The sequence below is a fragment of the Sebastes umbrosus genome, chromosome 21 (assembly GCF_015220745.1).
Source record: "Sebastes umbrosus isolate fSebUmb1 chromosome 21, fSebUmb1.pri, whole genome shotgun sequence".
In the NCBI taxonomy this organism is placed as follows: Eukaryota; Metazoa; Chordata; class Actinopteri; order Perciformes; family Sebastidae; genus Sebastes; species Sebastes umbrosus.
In genome coordinates, this window is record NC_051289.1 from 26,680,056 (window position 1) to 26,698,173 (window position 18,118).

Here is an 18,118-nt window from a genome sequence, read left to right on the forward strand (position 1 = left end):
GCCCACTCCTCAGCCCATTATAGTCGGCCTATGAATAGAGGTTTTTGAAGGGGAGTGGGGTAAAGTTTTTTGTCTTTTGGCTCTTTGAAGTGAAGAAAAAAAGTCTCACCCTGTTTCAATTGGTAGCAGGTGACGCTCTCTCTCTCTCTCTCTCTCTCTCTCTCTCTCTCTCTCTCTCTCTCTCCATCCCCCTCTCTCTCTCTCTCTCTCTCCCTCTCTCTATCTTTCTCTGTCTCTCTGAAGCCTCCATGTCCTTCTTTATGGTCATAAAAGAAGCTTTTCTCTGCAAGCAACAAACAGACAGAGAGTTCAAACCTTACTCCTGCTTTTGAAGTGGGGGGGGGGGACACTGAAGAGGGAGCCTGGACAGAACCTATTGTGCTCTTATTGGCTGACATCACCACTTTGCTAGTCAAAGAAAAGAAAGAAAACAGATAGAAAAGGACATTAAATGAAAGATGAAGACGGTAAAGTAGTGGGGAAATGGGAGGGACGTCTCCAGAGAAAGAAAAAGTGGGGGAAAAGGAAGAGAAAGAGTGATAATGATGGAGAAGGAAAGATAATGGCCTTTTAGAAGTGCAATGTCACTCAGAATACCCCTCAGAAGTTGTGCTTAAGGTCTTGAGTGTGTGGGTGGGGTGCTTCGGTATGAGGGATGGGGGTGGGGGTCGGCGTTAGATACAAGTAACCACCAGGACCATTTTAGCTCTAATGGAGGCTGGTTACACCCAGAAAATGAGCGGCTTCAGCTGTTCTGCTGATTACACATAGAAGCTAAAATAAAGATCTTAATGTGGTTCCAGGCTCTGTGGATACTGCTGGTTAGGTACATTTCAAATAAAAGGGGAAGTGAAGTAAGTGCAGTTGATATCAGGGATAGGATTCAGAGTCAAGGGTTGATATTATCATCGTGTTTCAATATCTGGATGGTCCTTGTGCTCCAATAGACCTATCAGGATCAATTTCATCCTCAATATGTCGTGAAGGTTCTCGATACGACATCCAGAGCATTATATAGCAGCAGACAACTCTTGTCCATGTAAAGATATGGAGGAGTACAGTCTGCCTATCACGCAATAAGTCATTCATTAATGTTATCTGACAGACGGCGAAAATAAATACTCCAACAGAATACAGAATACAGTTCCTACAGAAAACTCAGGCAAAGAACTGCACAGAAAGCAACAAACACGGAGGACAAGAGAGGGAGGGAGGAGAGAGAGACAGTCCGTCGAGGACAGCGACAAGGCCGAAAAGAGTAGCAGAGAGGGTTTGTTGTTTTATTAAAAATAAAAAATTAAAACACATTGAGGATAAGCTTGGATGCAGGAAAAATTTGTATGAACGCGATGCAGAGCTATTCAAGCAGATTTGATTTTAATAACTTAAATGCACTTGGACATGTTTTACAGCACCGCTGTATTATCTATGAAAATGAGGTGGATCATGACGCGTATCGGCGGATACTCAGTGTTAAATGACTCGGATCGGGGGCAAAAAAAACGTTATCGGGACATCCCTGATAAATTGTACAAATGGGGATAATGGCTCCCTTTCAGATAGTCTCTCCTCAAAGACATTCATGGTGTTTCACTCAGCTGTACATAGAACAGGACTAGGTTGACACCTGGAACGAGTAGGGTCAATATGCTGAATTGTTACACAGCTAGTCAGTGGGGGTATCTATAATATTAAATGTTCATCGTAATGTTCTCAGTGATATCTGTTCTCACTAAAGTGTACTAAAGTAAGCATATCAGTAGCAGTCAAATAATTAAGGACTGCTTTAATTTAATACAGTCAACAAATATGATCTGCTGCTGGAATACTCATCTAAAGGTTTACTGTCCTATTTCAGTCACATGCCAACGCACAGTGGACTTTGTTAAACAGACCAGACCGGCCTTTCGTGGCAATTAAGAACATGCCACAGCCTCAATGTTTGTCTTACGGAAAACCTAGCGAGACAACTTTCCTGCTTCGCTTCCTGAGTGCGGTCGGGAAGCACAGGGGAGACTTTGTTTGGCCTCCAGGTCCGAAGTTAATGCTCTCATCAGGGCTAACCCCCTTTCACTTTACACAGCAGTTAGGAAGCAAGACATTGCCACTTAATGTGGCTCTTGAGGAACTGCAGCATTCTGTTGGAAAGACGCCGGACCAGACTCCCAGGCCTTAATGGCACATGATTGGAAAGCGCATCTTTACCGAAACTGTTTTTCTTAGGCGCGCATCGCTCGATGAGCCCGGCACCAGAGAAAGAGCCCATCAGTCTGCCAGCCAGCACTTATTCACCTTTCACACAGACTGAGAGAGCCTTACAATTGGCCTGCTTGGCCCGTTGGTCTTTTGTTGCATCGTAGAGAGTTCTTCTTTGATTATCTGCCAACAAATCACTGCCGCTCCATTTGGTGTTGTGTCTTCCTGTCACTTCAGTAGGGATGTAAGAAGTTACTGTCAATCGGCGTTGTAATCCTCTGATTCAGTTTGCTCTGACAAAGAACAAGTCCAAGAACACCTGATTACAAACACATTACGAGCACCTGGAGCCTGGCATGAAGGACATGTTCCCGGAATGAATAAGCTCCAACATGGACAGTGGCATACAACAGAACTCAGTGCTACAGTTGCTGAAATAAAACTGTCTCCTTTCAGCCAAGTGAAAGATAAGAAGAGACTTTAGTAATCCAGTGGGACAGTATTCAGCAGCAACATTGTAACAATAAACAGAAATAGAGCAACTTTGAAGTGTTAAACATGTACCACAACCAACACTTCCAATGTGGCAAGAAAGAGACATCAGACACAAACAAAGAAATAGAAAACACTATTTGTATGAATTGGTCTCCACCATCTGTCCACTACAGATCTGTCTCTTAAACTCTCTAGGTAGTGTACTGTGGGTTGGTGAGAGCCATGTGACTAAAACCCCAACCAAGTTGCCAGATGTAAAACTGAAACAATGAGCTAAAAGAGACTAAAACGTCCATAGAGCTGAGAAGAGACTGCAGCGTAGGGTTCATCTTAGAGTAACGTACAACATAGTCATGTGATCCATTGTCAATTTAGTAATATATTATAGATAACACTTCTTCACTACCACTTCAGGCTACAGTTAGTGAGCCGTGACGCCTGAGGAGGTCAGCAGAGGGCTATAACTACTAGCAATTTTTTCTCCATTTCTGAAAAGCTTTGCCAATATAGTAGCTCACTAGAGCCTTGAGATCACAGGTTTTGCCCATGATGCCAAAAATATTCTGCCTACTGCAGGTTTAAGTGCTTTTTTAATCACCAATGTGCAGTGGTTTCTCAACCGGCGTAAACAGCTGTGTCCTCACGCCTCCCTTCGCTAAAAGAACAACAATCAACTGCACTTACAGCTTTTTCTTGAGAACACGCATGTGTTTGTCCATAACTTCCGACTTTGGAAAACGTGTAATATACCAGCTCATCTAGTCTGTTTACATTTTTCCGTTTGCTCGAGCATTATTTTTTTCCCATCCTGATGCGCTGTGATTGGCCATCTACAACCGGCGGACCTGGTCACCGGTCGCTCAGCGCTACGTCACATGTGATAACCAATAATCAGAAATGAACTGAGAGGTTCCTGACTAATTCATATTTGCGATTTGGTCTGGTTAGGAACCATGTTGATGTGCTGATAGTGTTAAAACAAAAAAAGTTTATTATAATGGCTTTTTGTCCAAGACTTCCGAGGTTATGGACATTGGAGATGCTGCCGTCACTGGAAAGAATGAGTCTCCATGACTCCAGGAAGTGTGTCCTGTAATGTGATGTCGTGTGTTTAGCTTTGAGTCTCTCTGAGAAGACAGAGTGCACTTTTAGATGCAAATTGTGCTCATCTGGTTCAACTGGTAAATGTTGTATTGTGTATTACGTACACGGATTTAGAGCGTGTTGTATTCATTCTGTATTTTGCTCCCATCTCGCAGCTCGCCACCATAAAGAGTGAGTCTCGTCTAAAGCATCTCCTCCAGAGGTTACCCAGTTTACTGTCCAGAGTTGATGGTGAGTCCACTGCCTCTATCACTACAACACCAGCTGTATTGATTTATTTATTATGCACAACACCTGGTGGGATGGAATCACTCAGTCCTACTTTACTATCTTTACTTATGGAATAGGAACAAAAACTTTACATTCAACTAAACTAAAAAAAGTATAAAGAAGTTTACAAGGTGATGGGTAACACTTTATAATAACCAATAATAAGTAAGGGATAATGTTCGCGGAGGGGTCTCTCATCGCCCTGTCGGGGTTTATTTCACAACAATGACCCGCTAGCTGTACATTATCCCGCTTATTACACGGCTACTTACTGAAGAAATCAATATTTTGACACAGAAACGGTCCACCAGAGTCTGACATCAGAACTGCGCCCATAGCAACGTTCTGTTATACATAGCAACGGTCTGTTATACATAGCAACGGTCTGCTATACATAGCAACAATCTGTTATACATAGCAACGATCTGTTATAGAGAAATTTCGGACCGCAGAACGCCACGATTGACCAATCAGAATCGAGTATTCAACACAGCTGCGTAATAATAAAAGGTAAATTGTTAGTTAATTAAACTTTAGAGAACTTGAGATCTAAAAAACACACTGCTTATCGCTGTACGTGCCGCCAACAGAACGAACGGAGATCCTTGAGATTTGAAACTTTAAACAGGAAGTAGGTTAGTGGTTGCGGTTACCAGAATACTGGAGCACCTGGTTAAACCACACAATCTCTCACACACACACACACACACACACACACACACACACACACACACACACAGGCTCTGACCTCCCCCCCACCACGGCTAATTACAAAGCAGAGAGGCTGATTTGCTGCCTGTCTCGCCTCTCTCCATGAGCCTATTAGAACCACACCAGTAATTAGACTTAGGAAGTCTTAAATTAACATGTGTCCTGTTCTTATATAGCTGAACTGATGCAACAACACTGTAAGCTATTGACATGCACAATGCACATGGACTGTATGCTTGTATTATTACAGCTGCTACTCTAATTGAACTGGGATTGAATTGTTATTCTAAACATGTAACTGATTGTATTCAGGTTTGGGTTTAGGTCTTAGTGCTGTCACGATAGCAGAAATGTTGCTTTTCTTACCATACTTTGGGCCAGATTTACATGCAGATTGCAACTGCTAACTCAATGAAAACCAGAGGGAGTTCCTTGGTAAATCTGTCCCTTAGTCGAGAATACTGGAATTGTTTTTGATACTGATCCTAAAAAGCAGAAACACTCAAAAGCGGTGATGTTCAAGTTTATAACAGACTAATGTCAGCACACTGAGAAAAACAGAAAGGTAAACGAGGGCATTGAACACAACACTACTGTTATGCAAAATACAGAAGGCTTCAATAATAAGATAAATTGATGAGTTCAAAGTTCACTCTTGACCCTAAAAACAGTTATTTGATAAAAAAAAGTCCTAACTCTGTTTGCTCAGTTGTCATGGAGATGGTTCAGTTGTCATCATGTGACCTAAGTGAGGGCTGACAGGAGCATAAATATGACGGTGCCTTCAAATGAAACTCGTGAGCTTGTGTGTTTACAACATGGGAAGTTGTGTACACAATATGTTTGGCGTTCAAGCGGTGAAGTCGTGAGAACACCGTTGCTAAGCAACGGCAATATTAACAGGAAATGCAAAGACATAATGACAGAGAAGAAGGTGAGGCCGTGGGAATATCAACAATTTCCGCAGTCCTAAGAATGAAGAAAACAATATACAACTAAAATTACAATATATTCACTTATTATGCACCGAAAAATGAACTTCCATGGCCTCCGCCATTTCTGACAACCAATACAAACACGTCACAACTCGTGAACTCGGAGCCTTCAGAAACGTTCCACTTACGATGTCGTCAATACCACAAGACGGGGCGTTCATATGGATTATTCTTGTGTTCTTCTTTTGAACACGGTAAACACGACCCCATTTGAAGGCACCAATAGACCACAGTGTACAGACATCTGTACAGTGGTGGTGAGGAGCCTCCAACACCAGTGTTTCACAAACGTTTTTTTCTGGGCACCCACTTTTTAAAATTGACAAACCACTGCGTGATTGGCTTGTTCGGGTGAGTGGGCACAACCTCGATACCCTCGATCACTACTGCGCAGACTTTGGCTTCAAATGGCAGCTCCTGTATCCGTGATATTTAGGCTTCACTTTTGTATAGTGGGAGGAAATGGAGACGCATCATCCATCTACTATATACAGTCTATGGCCCCAACAGGTTCACCCAGCCATGATAGTGAGGCATCCAGATTTCATATCACATTCATATAACTATGAACATATAACTATGTTTCATCTTTATTCATAGTCGTTTAATTCAGGTCTTTTCTGACCTGAAGAAGAAGACTGCTTAGCTCTAATGTAGATCATATCAGTCTGTAACAAACAACAAGAAAAGCTTTTATCACACACGTACACACAAAGGCTCTCAGAGGAGACTGGAGGGATTTGTGCTTTGGCTCATGTAAACTGCAGCATTAGTCTTCCTGTCATGTTCTCGCCTTATTGGCCTCCAGCTACATCACAAATCACGTTTATGCTTCATGTAAAGACACTGTAACTCCATGCTCTGGCTCTTAAATGATGCTGACGCCCGCTGAAGGGAACCTTAGTTCCCCAGCCAAGAGACACGGTGGGAGTGTTAACAGTGACGTGCTTATTTACACAAATGACTGGCCTGGAAACGCATACGAGCATGAAAGGATTCTTCTTCTACCACACTATTTCCATGTTTTTCTGTGCCGCTGTCCCTATCGGTGTCTCTCTGTCCCAGACGAGCTTGTTTGTGATGATTAATCCCACAGCATTTCACCACAAACCCACTGGGAGTTTCATAGGATTCATGATGCTTTCCTGTTTTGATCCAACCAATGTACCGTTTGTTCTCTGTGAAATTAGAGAAAACAACTTTTACCATCTCTTCAACAGTTTATGTGTTCTCTGGCAGATTTCTTCTAGAATTACTGGATAATGAGAATGTATTTAATTATAAGCCATGCTATGGTGAAGCATTAATGTGATACTTACTTGATAAGGCTGGCTAGCACCATGAAGCAGAATCTTTGGTACCATTGCGGATAGTATAGTGTGTATATATATATATATATATATATATATATATATAGCTTATTGGACTTTGGGTCTGGCACTCCACCGTGAATCCCATTGTTGAAGCCCAACCTCCTTTACCAAAACATATATCTGAATATTATGTTTTGCTATACTGTATTGATTCTCAAAAAAGGTAACATAAACATAAAGTGTGCCTCAAGCTCCGTGTGTCATTATAGTACACCACTTTTACATAAGACCTTATTGCAACCTTATTACACGGCTGGGTTGAATACTCGATTCTGATTGGTCAATCACAGCATTCTGCGGTCTGTTATTTCTCTATAACAAACCGTCACTATGTATAACAGACCATTGCTATGTATAACAGACCATTGCTATGTATAGCAGACCGTTGCTATGTATAACAAACCGTTGCTATGTATAACAGACCATTGCTATGTATAACAGACCGTTGCTATGTATAACAGACCATTGCTATGTATAACAAACCGTCGCTATGTATAACAAACCATTGCTATGTATAACAGACCGTTGCTATGTATAGCAGACCGTTGCTATGTATAACAGACCGTTGCTATGTATAACAGACCGTTGCTATGGGCGCAGCTCTGATGTGGGACTCTGGCGGACCGTTTTTTGTGTCAAAATATTGATTTCTTCAGTAAGTAGCCGTGTAATAATATATAATAAAAGATATAATAATCCCCGACAGGGCGATTTTGCATCCCTCCGCTTCACGGTGCAGCATCATCCTGTCGGGGATTCTTTCACATCAATGACCGGCTCGCTGTACATTATCTCTTACTTAAACATGACTTGGTCTGACTGGAAACTGGCTTTTATCAAATGTTAGCTCTTACCCATCTTAAAGCTAGTGAACAGTATAGCATTGCTTCATTCTTTAGAAGCAACAGGGTGTATAAGAAATTAAAAATATTTTGCAACATGAAACCTAAAAATGTAAAATGTATAATATAATGTATATAATGTAATGTATAATAAATTCTTCCAATCATGATGTCAAAGTTTGTGGAACATGCTCAAGTTCTCCGCTATTGATTTTGTAAGCTGGCGTGATAGGACATGTTTTATTAAACCTCAAGTCAAGAAGAATGTAACCTTTTCTTCTCCTTTGTCTTCTAGAATGAACTTTGGATGTGCATCAACTCTACCCTTCCAGGTAAGACAAGAGTGCTAATATTAAACCCTGTACCAAAAAAACAACCACCACTTGACCCAACTTTTTACCAAACTGAATTAAAATCTGCCAAGTCATTTTTTTATATCCTGGCAACAGACGTAGAAAAGAAGTTGCACCACGAACACCATATCAGCAGTGGACAACACATATATCAAGCTTTTAATAAGGGCCAGTATTGTGCATTAAATAACTCAGTGCCCACCATATGATTGATTTTGTGGTGTTTGATTTGTCTCCAGGCGTATCCAGGAAGTCAGAGGGCTGGGTGGGTCTGGGCTGCTGTGAGCTGGCTATCTCAGCTGAGTGTCGCAGGGAATGCAGACAGGTGAGATATCGTGAATACAGTATGCCCAACTTTCTTTTTTAAGAATGACTGCCCGGACATTTATTTTGCTTCCACCTATATGCTGTGGTTTCATGATTTCATTTCCATTTTCCCCTTATAGGCATCATCTAAAAATGACATAACAAAAGTATGCAAAAAAGTCACAGAGGTAAGTCCGATAAAATGAATTCAGTAGCAAGAGAGCAGCGATGGTGGAGCGAGCTAGAGAGTGAATGAAGAGAGGGAGCGGCGTTAGTGAGAACAAAGCAGTGAATCAGAGAAATAAAACATTATAGCTTACGCCCAGAGGACACCACCACAGACTGCTAGAGGGTCATAGTGATGATTGAGAATGATTGTTGTTGTATCAGTCTATACATTGTTTTGTTTTGTTTTTTTTAGAAAATCCCTGCATATTATACCGTTAATTATAAATTAAAAAACATATATAACTACCACTATTCCTACTGTACTTCTAATTTCACTTGTGGTATAACTGCTAATATTATGTAAAACTGAATACCATACTAATACCATAATAGTTACTTTTATGGTATAAGTGTCTATTTTACATATTTTAGCTTTTTTTTAAGTGAAAACAAAATAAACAAGATTGTTTAAAGAAAATACATAGATCGGAAAAAAAGAATGAAAAGGGATAAAGGACAGATACTTCTACAACATTACATAAAAGACTTTCCATTATGATGAGAATATATCAGGGCTCTCAATCGATTCAAATATTTAATCGCGATTAATTGCACATTTTTTATCTGTTCTAAACGTACCTTAAAGGGAGATTTTTCAAGTATTTAATCCTCTTATCAACATGGGAGTGGACAAATATGCTGCTTTATGCAAATGTATGTATATATTTATTATTGTAAATTAATGAACAACATAAAACACTGACAGATATTGATCCAGAAACCCTCACAGGTACTGCATTTAACATAAAACAATATGCTCCAATCATAACATGGCAAACTGCATTTGCAGTAGTTTCCTGTATCTACAGGGGAGTTTCAGAGAAGGAAAAATCACTCTCTGGTCATGACTCACATCCATTCTAAGGCCTTTGATTTAGTCGTCGTAAACAGTCACTGAGACAGAGCTTTAGTATGCTCTTTTTGCTTTGTATATGTTCAAATATATCACCACAACGTTTCTCTTCTCCTTGTAGAACTCCCTCTACAGCTGCATCACCAAAAATGAAAGTAAGTTGTTACTCACACACACACACACACACACACACACACACACACACACACACACACACACACACATAACTAACATAAACAGTGAAGACGCCAACTACTGATCTCATATCTGCTTCCAGCCAACAAATAAATACAGCACACCACTGTCTTCTTGGACCAATAGATGGGCTTGTTTGTATTCTCTCTCTGTTTCTCATTCTGTAAATACACAACGTGTTATTTGCCTGGCAGGATGTGAGGTCAGTAACTTCCTGTTGACAGGTGTAATGTTACTAAAGCTGACATTAACAGAAAAAAAAATGTTACTGAAGTACAAAAGTATTAGCATCAAATATATACTTAAAGTACCGAAAGTAAAAGTATCCTACTCATTATGCAGAATGGCCTATTTCACAATAATATATATTATGGTATATTATTGTATTATAATTATTGATGCATTAATGTGTTCATCACTTCAATGTTGCAGCTGGTAAAGGTGCTCATTTTAACTACGTTATATGCTTAATAATGATATACTACTTCATAATACACCACAGTTTATTAGTTGATTTTTATTTAGTATTACGTATCTGGATCTGCACATAGCTAGTATCTAATATTGTCAAATAATTGAAGTAAAAAGTACAACATTTCCCTCTGAGATGTAGTGGAGTAGAAGTGGGCTATAAAGTTACGTAAAATAGAAATACTCAAGTAAAGTACAAGTAGCTCAAAATTGTACTTAAGTACAGTACTTGAGTAGCTTACAGGCCACCACTGCTAGAGCACAAAATCTAGTCTCTTAATTTAGCTATCAAAGTGCACCAGGCTGATGCATTTAACTTTAGAATGTACAACATGTTCTGGTTACTGTAAAAACCTGGAACGAAGACGGGGAAAACTGCTGGAAGGAATGTGTTTCTGTGAATAAATTAATTTACTTTGCAAGTAACTTTGGGCTTCCAATTTTCTTTCATATGCTTAGTACTTTCTTACCAGTATGGATGTGAAGTAGGTCTTAAATTGCATACATAACAGTCTTAAAAAGTCTTAAATTTGACTTGTTGCATACCTGCAGATACCCTGAGTCAGAATGTCCAAATCTGAGGAATGTAGCTTTACAATAAAAGAATGAAATGCTACTAAACGTACACTTTTTATATGCCATGGTAGTTCTTCCTCCTTTGCTAATGTGGCAGCTCCAGTATGTAGTAAGCAAAGAGAGAGAACAATGCTATCCTAACACTGACCAAAGACATGAAGGTCTCTTATGCTTCCTGATGGTTCTTAAAGTAACACTTTGACATTTTGTGAAATATGATTTACTGTATTGCAGACAGTTACAGCTCCAGTAGGGCACATTGAGCGAATGATAACAAATAGTTATTTTTATATAACAGTCACTACTGTCAAGTAGTGCATGAGACAGGTAATCTGAAAAAGAAAATCATGTTCCTCTGTGCTCATAATGGCATTTGCAAGATTTCACAGACCGGAGGAAAACAACCAATCAGAGCCGAGTTGTCTCAAAGTGTCACGAAACTCGCGAACTCCGATCAAACGGTCAAACTAAGCAGCGCTAATCAAATATGAATCAATATTCTGTTACTGTAATGCCTATTTATCTCCTCACATGTTTTCAGAATCATCTTATAGTGCACGGTTTAGCTGTAAAATGTCAAGTCAAGTCAAATCAAGGCCGATGGTGTCTGTTTTTATTCCGGAAAAAGGGTCACGTGGTAGTGGCGTGTGTGCGTCAGCGTTTCCACCCATCCAGATTAACACATTTTGAATTTTAGTGGTTGGAACATACTGGAGTAGTGTGGACGCTAGGCGTAAACGTAGCAAAAGTTATGCATTTTAAAAACATATTAGTGTGGATGTAGCTTTAGATGAGAAGATTGTCATCTAACTCACTGCAAGAAAGTGAATATGTACCAACATGTTGAAATGTCCCTTTAAGAACCATCAGAATACTCTTTGTAGTCTTCTACTTTTACTCACATAAAGCCAATTTGTGTATTCAAGTATGTCACTTGTGTGTGTGTGTGTGTGTGTTCCTCCAGTGGGCTCCACCTGCTGCAGCTATGCAGGACGTCACACCACCTGTAGGGAGTACTGCCAGGCCATCTTCAGGACCGACTCGACCCCCACCGTGTCCCAGATCAACGCTGTCAAAGAGTACTGTCAGAGTCACAGCCCTCAGCTGCTCAGCTGCGTCAGCAACTTCACCAAGTCCTACCCCATACGCAGCCCTATCGACAGTAAGTCCAGCCACGCTTCATAAAGCATATGGAGCTGTGACCTCATCGCCAGTAGTTGTATGAGTTGTAACCTCATCTGTAACCCAGGCAGTCTTCATTTCGTTAACCAAAACTATGACCAAATATGTTCGTTAAACAAACTTTTTTTCCATGACGAAGACGAGGCGGCACCGACGTCATCAAACACTAAAGCTTTGTTTATACTCGAGACTCGTACTACAAGCATGTACAGAGGCGTTTATGCTCAGTGCGTTGTTCGTTGCGGTATGCTCCGAAACGCCAGAAGGCGTACAAACTAAATACTCTGTTGATAACCAAGAAGTCAACGAGTGGTGACGGAAAGGAAAGTAGGCTGCCTGGCAACAGTAGTGAACACCGACGTACCGCTAAACATGCATTGTATTGTAACTTGTATAACTTGCATGTGTGTACTGTAATTATTACCATCGCTTACCTCCAAGTCTAAATGACTCTCTGTCTCTCGGTGCTTCCCGTCGGGTCGCCACTCTTTCCATGAGACCTTTATTTAGCTTTTACAAAACGATCTCTCGTATTCTTTCACAGCCTGCACCAGAAAGCCTCTTCTGTCCTCAGTGCGTTGCCTGTTTCTTTCCAAGTATTTCATTTCATGTGACTGTCCTTGTGGTCTCTCCATAAACAGTTGTAAAGACGTCTTCCCTCGGAGGCATCCATGTTGAAACGAAAAGCGCAGTTACAAAAATTCAGAGGTGCACAAAAAAACAACAGCGACAACTGTGCGCGCTACGCGAAAGCCATGATGATGATCACTTTCTGGCGCTGACCTCGCGCCGGCTTCACTACGGCGAGCATAAACCAGGTTTAACCGTGATGATATCAAACATGCAATATCGTTGACGGAAAAAGACGAGTTTAAATTTTAGTTTAAAAACATAAAAACGTTACCAAAATCTCTCTTTATTTTTGTTCACTTCCACCTTCTCTTCCCCTCTCTCTGTCACTCTCTCTCTCACACACACACACACACACACACACACACACACACACTCCGTGCTGCAGTGCAGCGCTCAGTCCGTCTCTATTCTTACGCCTCATCCACACTGGGAACGTCAGGAGCGCGTGGTGGCTGCGTGATTCATGCGTCCGATGTTCACACCAGCTGCATTGCAACTGCGTGTCAGCTGCTGCAGCTGCTGCTGTCAGCCCTTTCTTTCTACATAGAGTTTGCTTTTTAATGGCCATTTCATTTCATTATAAATATCATTTATATTTATTTTAGACTGAGAAAGGTTAAGAAACATGTGGTAATTTGTAAATAATAGTAATAATACACAATTAAATCTCCGTACTATATTCATTCATGGAGCTCTCCAAGTCACTGCATGTTCTACAACACTGTCCGGCACATATTTCAGAATAAAAGCCTTGTGTTAACAAATGAAGGAATTCTGTCCACAGAAAAAACGCTTGAGGGCTTTTATTTTGAAATGAAAGCAGGAAGTGTTGATTTAAACCCCATACTTTATCAATTAATGGAGCTCTCTAAGTCACTGCATGTTCCATAGCACTCATATTTCAGAATAAAAGCCTTGTGTTAACAAATTAATTAATTCTGTCCACAGAAAAAAATACTTGAGGGTTTTTATTTTGAAATGAAAGCAGGAAGTGTTGATTTAAACCCCATACTTTATCAATTCATAGAGCTCTCTAAGTCACTGCATGTTCCATAGCACTGACTGCTCATATTTCAGAATAAAAGCCTCGTGTTAACAAATTAATTAATTCTGTCCACAGAAAAAAACACTTGAGGGCTTTTATTTTGAAATGAAAGCAGGAAGTATTGATTTAAAAATAAGTCTTTACTTTTTTTCATGTCCGTAACATATTCTACAGATAAACATGTAAACTGTAGTAATCTTGCTGATATGATGTTAATATTCAGTAAATAGATCACTTTCACTGTCTGTTGTTGTTGTGAAAAGCAAGCGGCTCGCGTTAAAATAGGCGAGACCTCGAATCTTTAGAAGAGACGCAGCTGAGACGCAGCTGAGACGCAGCTGAGACGCAGCCGAGCCGCGCGTCTCATGTGGGCAGTGTGGCTGCTCTAACCTGTTAACACGGACGCCGAAATAAAAAACAAAGGTTTCCTCGGCCGCCACGTGCTGCTGACGTGCCCTGTGTGACCCGGACTTAACAAATAGCTCCAAACAAATAGAGGTCAGTATTTCACCTCTACTACTGGCTACATACAATCTACGTTTACAGTCATCAGTTATTAGAATAAGCCAACTACTAACTAACAGCAGGGAAAGAATATGCACAATTCGCTGAAACTCTGAGAGCCGGTCAAAATAACACTGCTGTCTTATCATCTTCCCGTGTGGCGTCCGCCTGTAGTTTACCATCTGTGTGTTTACGCTGCCACTACGGCATGGTCCGTGTATGTATGTCATTTTCTATATTGGGAACCATATATATCATGATATAATACATTTTCCAGCACTTATCAATCCATCCGTCCCTCACATCCAGGTCTGTACTGCTGTGACCGGGCAGAGGCGACCCACTGCCAGGTGGCTTGCCGGCGAATCCTTCGCACCATGAGCACCGAACATGAGATCATGGAGGGTTTGATCGAGGAGTGTGGCTCCCAGCCTCTCCCTCAGGAACCCATGTGGCAGTGCTTCCTGGGCAGCGCCCACCCTCCTTCCCCACCTGAAGAGGAGACCCCCCATCCCGCCAAGATGGACTGTGCCAAGCTGCACTGCTGCTCCAAGGCTAACACCTCCCTCTGCAGGTACAGCACACTGCTCAGTGGAAGCCGGCACATCGCTGATCAGAGAGCAGGTGGAGGTGAAGTGTGTTAGTTCTTCCTGTTCTAACTGTGCACTGTTGCTCTGACAGGGACATGTGTCAGGAGATCAGCACTAACTGGGGCAGCCAGACGTGGCAGGACTTTGACCAGCTCTGTGAGTACAACCCGGTGGAGACGGAGCTCATCAACTGCCTGGCTGATGTCAGAGAGCCCTGTCAGCTGGGCTGCAAGGACCTCGGCTACTGCACCAACTTCAACAACAGGTCAGACACCGGGGTGCTCACCAGGAGGCTTCTCTTCTCAGCTCCTCTCTTTATCTGACACTGTTTTACCCACTAATGATATTTTGACATTTCGTCATTTTCACGTCAGTCGAACACCATTAAATGTTCACACAGTGATCGCAACCTGCTCCAAAACAACCAGTGGATATGATCGGGTTCTTTAGGGTCCCAAAGTCCTTCTGTTTTTTTTTCTTCTTTTCCGTTATAATTTATTGGGAGTAACATCAGGTGTACAGAAACATGCAAATAGACCACAAATGTGAATGATTGTCCCTCCAACCCTGTGCCATTGCCGATGCAAAAAAATAAAGAACAAAAACAAAGTATTAAAAAAAAAATTCAAATAATAATAAATAAAATACACATTGACAGTAATAATAATTATAGGATAAATCCCAAACTACAGATAAAGTAGGCTGATAAATCTTACTGTACAAATGGACAAATTAACTGTTTTTTCTTTTTTTACATTTTCATCAACAACTAAATTCACCCTCCTTTTTTGACTCTAATTGCTTTTGGAAGCAAGTGAATAAGAAAAGCATATTTGCATCAGTATTGTAAGAAATGACAGAAATTTATTAGGCGAATTACCAATCTAAAAGTCAGACGCTTAAACAAATTAAAGCTGCGACGAGGAACTTTAGTTTTGTGTTGATTTTAGCGGTCCATGTGAGTGAAGTGTTTCCAAGCACCAGACTCCCTTTAGAAAACCTCTCATTTTACTGCAGCAGGGTCTTGCAGTCTTGCCCGCTCAGTCCTGGTTCTGGTTCTCCCGTGCCTCCCTTCCCTCCAGCGGGCCTAGCAATACGGCCTGGGCCTGTGCTTAGAAATGAGCCATCAGGACTTTCGTAAGGTTGTGATGTCACTAGTATACATTCACTTGTAGAAGTGCCGCTAAACTCTGCGTAGTTGACACACACAGTGACACTGAAGATGACACTGCCATCAGTGTGTGAATGTGTGTGTGAATGGGTGAATGCTGACATGTAGTGTAAAGCGCTTTGAGTGGTCAGAAGACTAGAAAAGCGCTATATACTGTAAGTGCAAGTCCATTTACCATTAGGTGAGTGAGGCAACCACAAAAGCTCACAGTCATTTGATACTGAGCATTCTGAAAAGCCTCGGTCACGTGAGATGTTAGATCGGAGTATCAAATCTAATTTAAATAGAAGTCATTTCAAATGTTACTGTATATGTTGTTGAAGTACTTGGTGTTGTGTTAATTATAATTATACCTATTCATTCCTGAAGCTGCGAGAAACTGTAGGATCTTCTCACTCAGTGTGTCTCCTACAGCATTCTGTAGCATGCTTCCAGTTCCAGTTTAATCATGGTTGGCTCTTAAAACATGACCGTGCTCTTGAGCAATCTGTGTTGAATTGGGTGGGGAATAAATTGGCTGAAATGGGTTTTGACCTAAAAGCATAGAGAGTGTATAAGAAGTGGACGAAGTCACCGTGACGTTACCCATTGGTTCGTGTTGTACCATGTTGAAGCCTTGAGTTCAGTATTTTGGCCATCGCCATCTTGTTTACTAGATATTAATTGTCATGCATGTTTTGTCTAGCGAATAACAGGCTTGTTTGTAATGTACTCACCGGAAAAAAAAACAGACTCCTTAGAGTGTCTTTTAGTGTAACTACATCATGCTACATTGTGAACAACAAATCCATTTTGATATTGGCAGGATGAGAGGTAGTTAACGGGAGGCTCCATTGATTTACATTATGATGCGTTCAGGCTCCATTCTGAAAAATGAGTATTCGGCTATGGTAAATTCTAACATTATCATGATGTGTTCAAATGTAATCTTGTAAAATGTCGGTTTTTTTTTGTTTAAAGGAGATGTTCTCACAGCAATATAAAATAGATAATAGAGAGAGAATTATGAGCTGTTTAACTTCATAACAAAAACCAGGATGCAAACAGTAATAAAGGAGTAGATGTTGAAGTGCATGGGATTTATTGTTTTACTTTTGTTTTTTTACCATGGTATCATATTGGTATCGAGAAACATGGATTCCACTGGTATTGGTGTCGACTACTAAATGTCTGGTATGGTGACATCCCTAGTGTAGGCCTATGGGGAACTGACAAAATGCTAAATGAAAACGTTAGGTGCACCAGTGCAACCAGTGTAAACAGTTAGTCTGGAGCCCTGCCTCATCCCAGTGGTCCCAGATCATCCGTACCACTCAATGGTTCTTCAAATTTAGAAGTTATCTTATTTTGATTCTTCTGAACCACCAGAGATAAGTTCAACACTTGTATTCGCTATTCAGAGCACAAAAATGCAAAAGCTTTATTCTCTTACATTCCACGAGAAAATATTATATTCAGACTGGAGGTCCAAAATTGAGTCTCAGTTTTCAGTGTCTGAACCTCAAACAACAGATTTGAAGTGAACAACGTTCTGAGTAGAAGAGACAATGATACTCCCTCTGAAGTATTTGGGTGGATTTTACCCTAAGCTTTCTGTTAGTACTCACAAAGTACAAATTGTGGTTTCAGATCATGACGGCATGGAGCTTGTGCTGTGGCATTGTGGGACTTGTAGTTCAGGCAAACAAACTGTGTGTAAGGCTCTTTGAGTTTCCTTCGATGGGCTCCAGGAGAGCCTTGTATGTCTCTCTCCTCCCCTGAGGGGTTCAAACACCGGGCCGTGGAGCCCGGGAGATACGTGGAAAACTAACCCTGTTCTGGAGGTTGTGGAGTCAATGCAGAGACGCGAATAGACGCAAATTCACGCTGAGCGGCGAAAATGACGTGAAATTTGCATGACACACAGTCGCGAAAGCTTATCAGCGTTGAGATTCTCCTGTCGTGATGTTGTTGAATCAGAAATGGAGGGAAAAGGACTGTAGACGTCTGGGGGCACCTGGGGGCTCTACGATAAAAATCTATAGG

At 41.0% G+C, this 18,118-nt stretch overlaps 1 protein-coding gene across 1 annotated transcript in view; it reads left to right on the forward strand.

The window, feature by feature from the left end:
• Positions 1-18,118, forward strand: part of reck (reversion-inducing-cysteine-rich protein with kazal motifs) — a 74,574-nt gene that overhangs the window by 27,619 nt on the left and 28,837 nt on the right. The window contains 9 exon segments of the mRNA XM_037756567.1: positions 3,951-4,007; positions 4,009-4,026; positions 8,282-8,318; positions 8,579-8,664; positions 8,786-8,833; positions 9,848-9,881; positions 11,933-12,130; positions 14,642-14,906; positions 15,014-15,187. Coding sequence (XP_037612495.1) covers positions 3,951-4,007; positions 4,009-4,026; positions 8,282-8,318; positions 8,579-8,664; positions 8,786-8,833; positions 9,848-9,881; positions 11,933-12,130; positions 14,642-14,906; positions 15,014-15,187 — 917 coding nt within the window.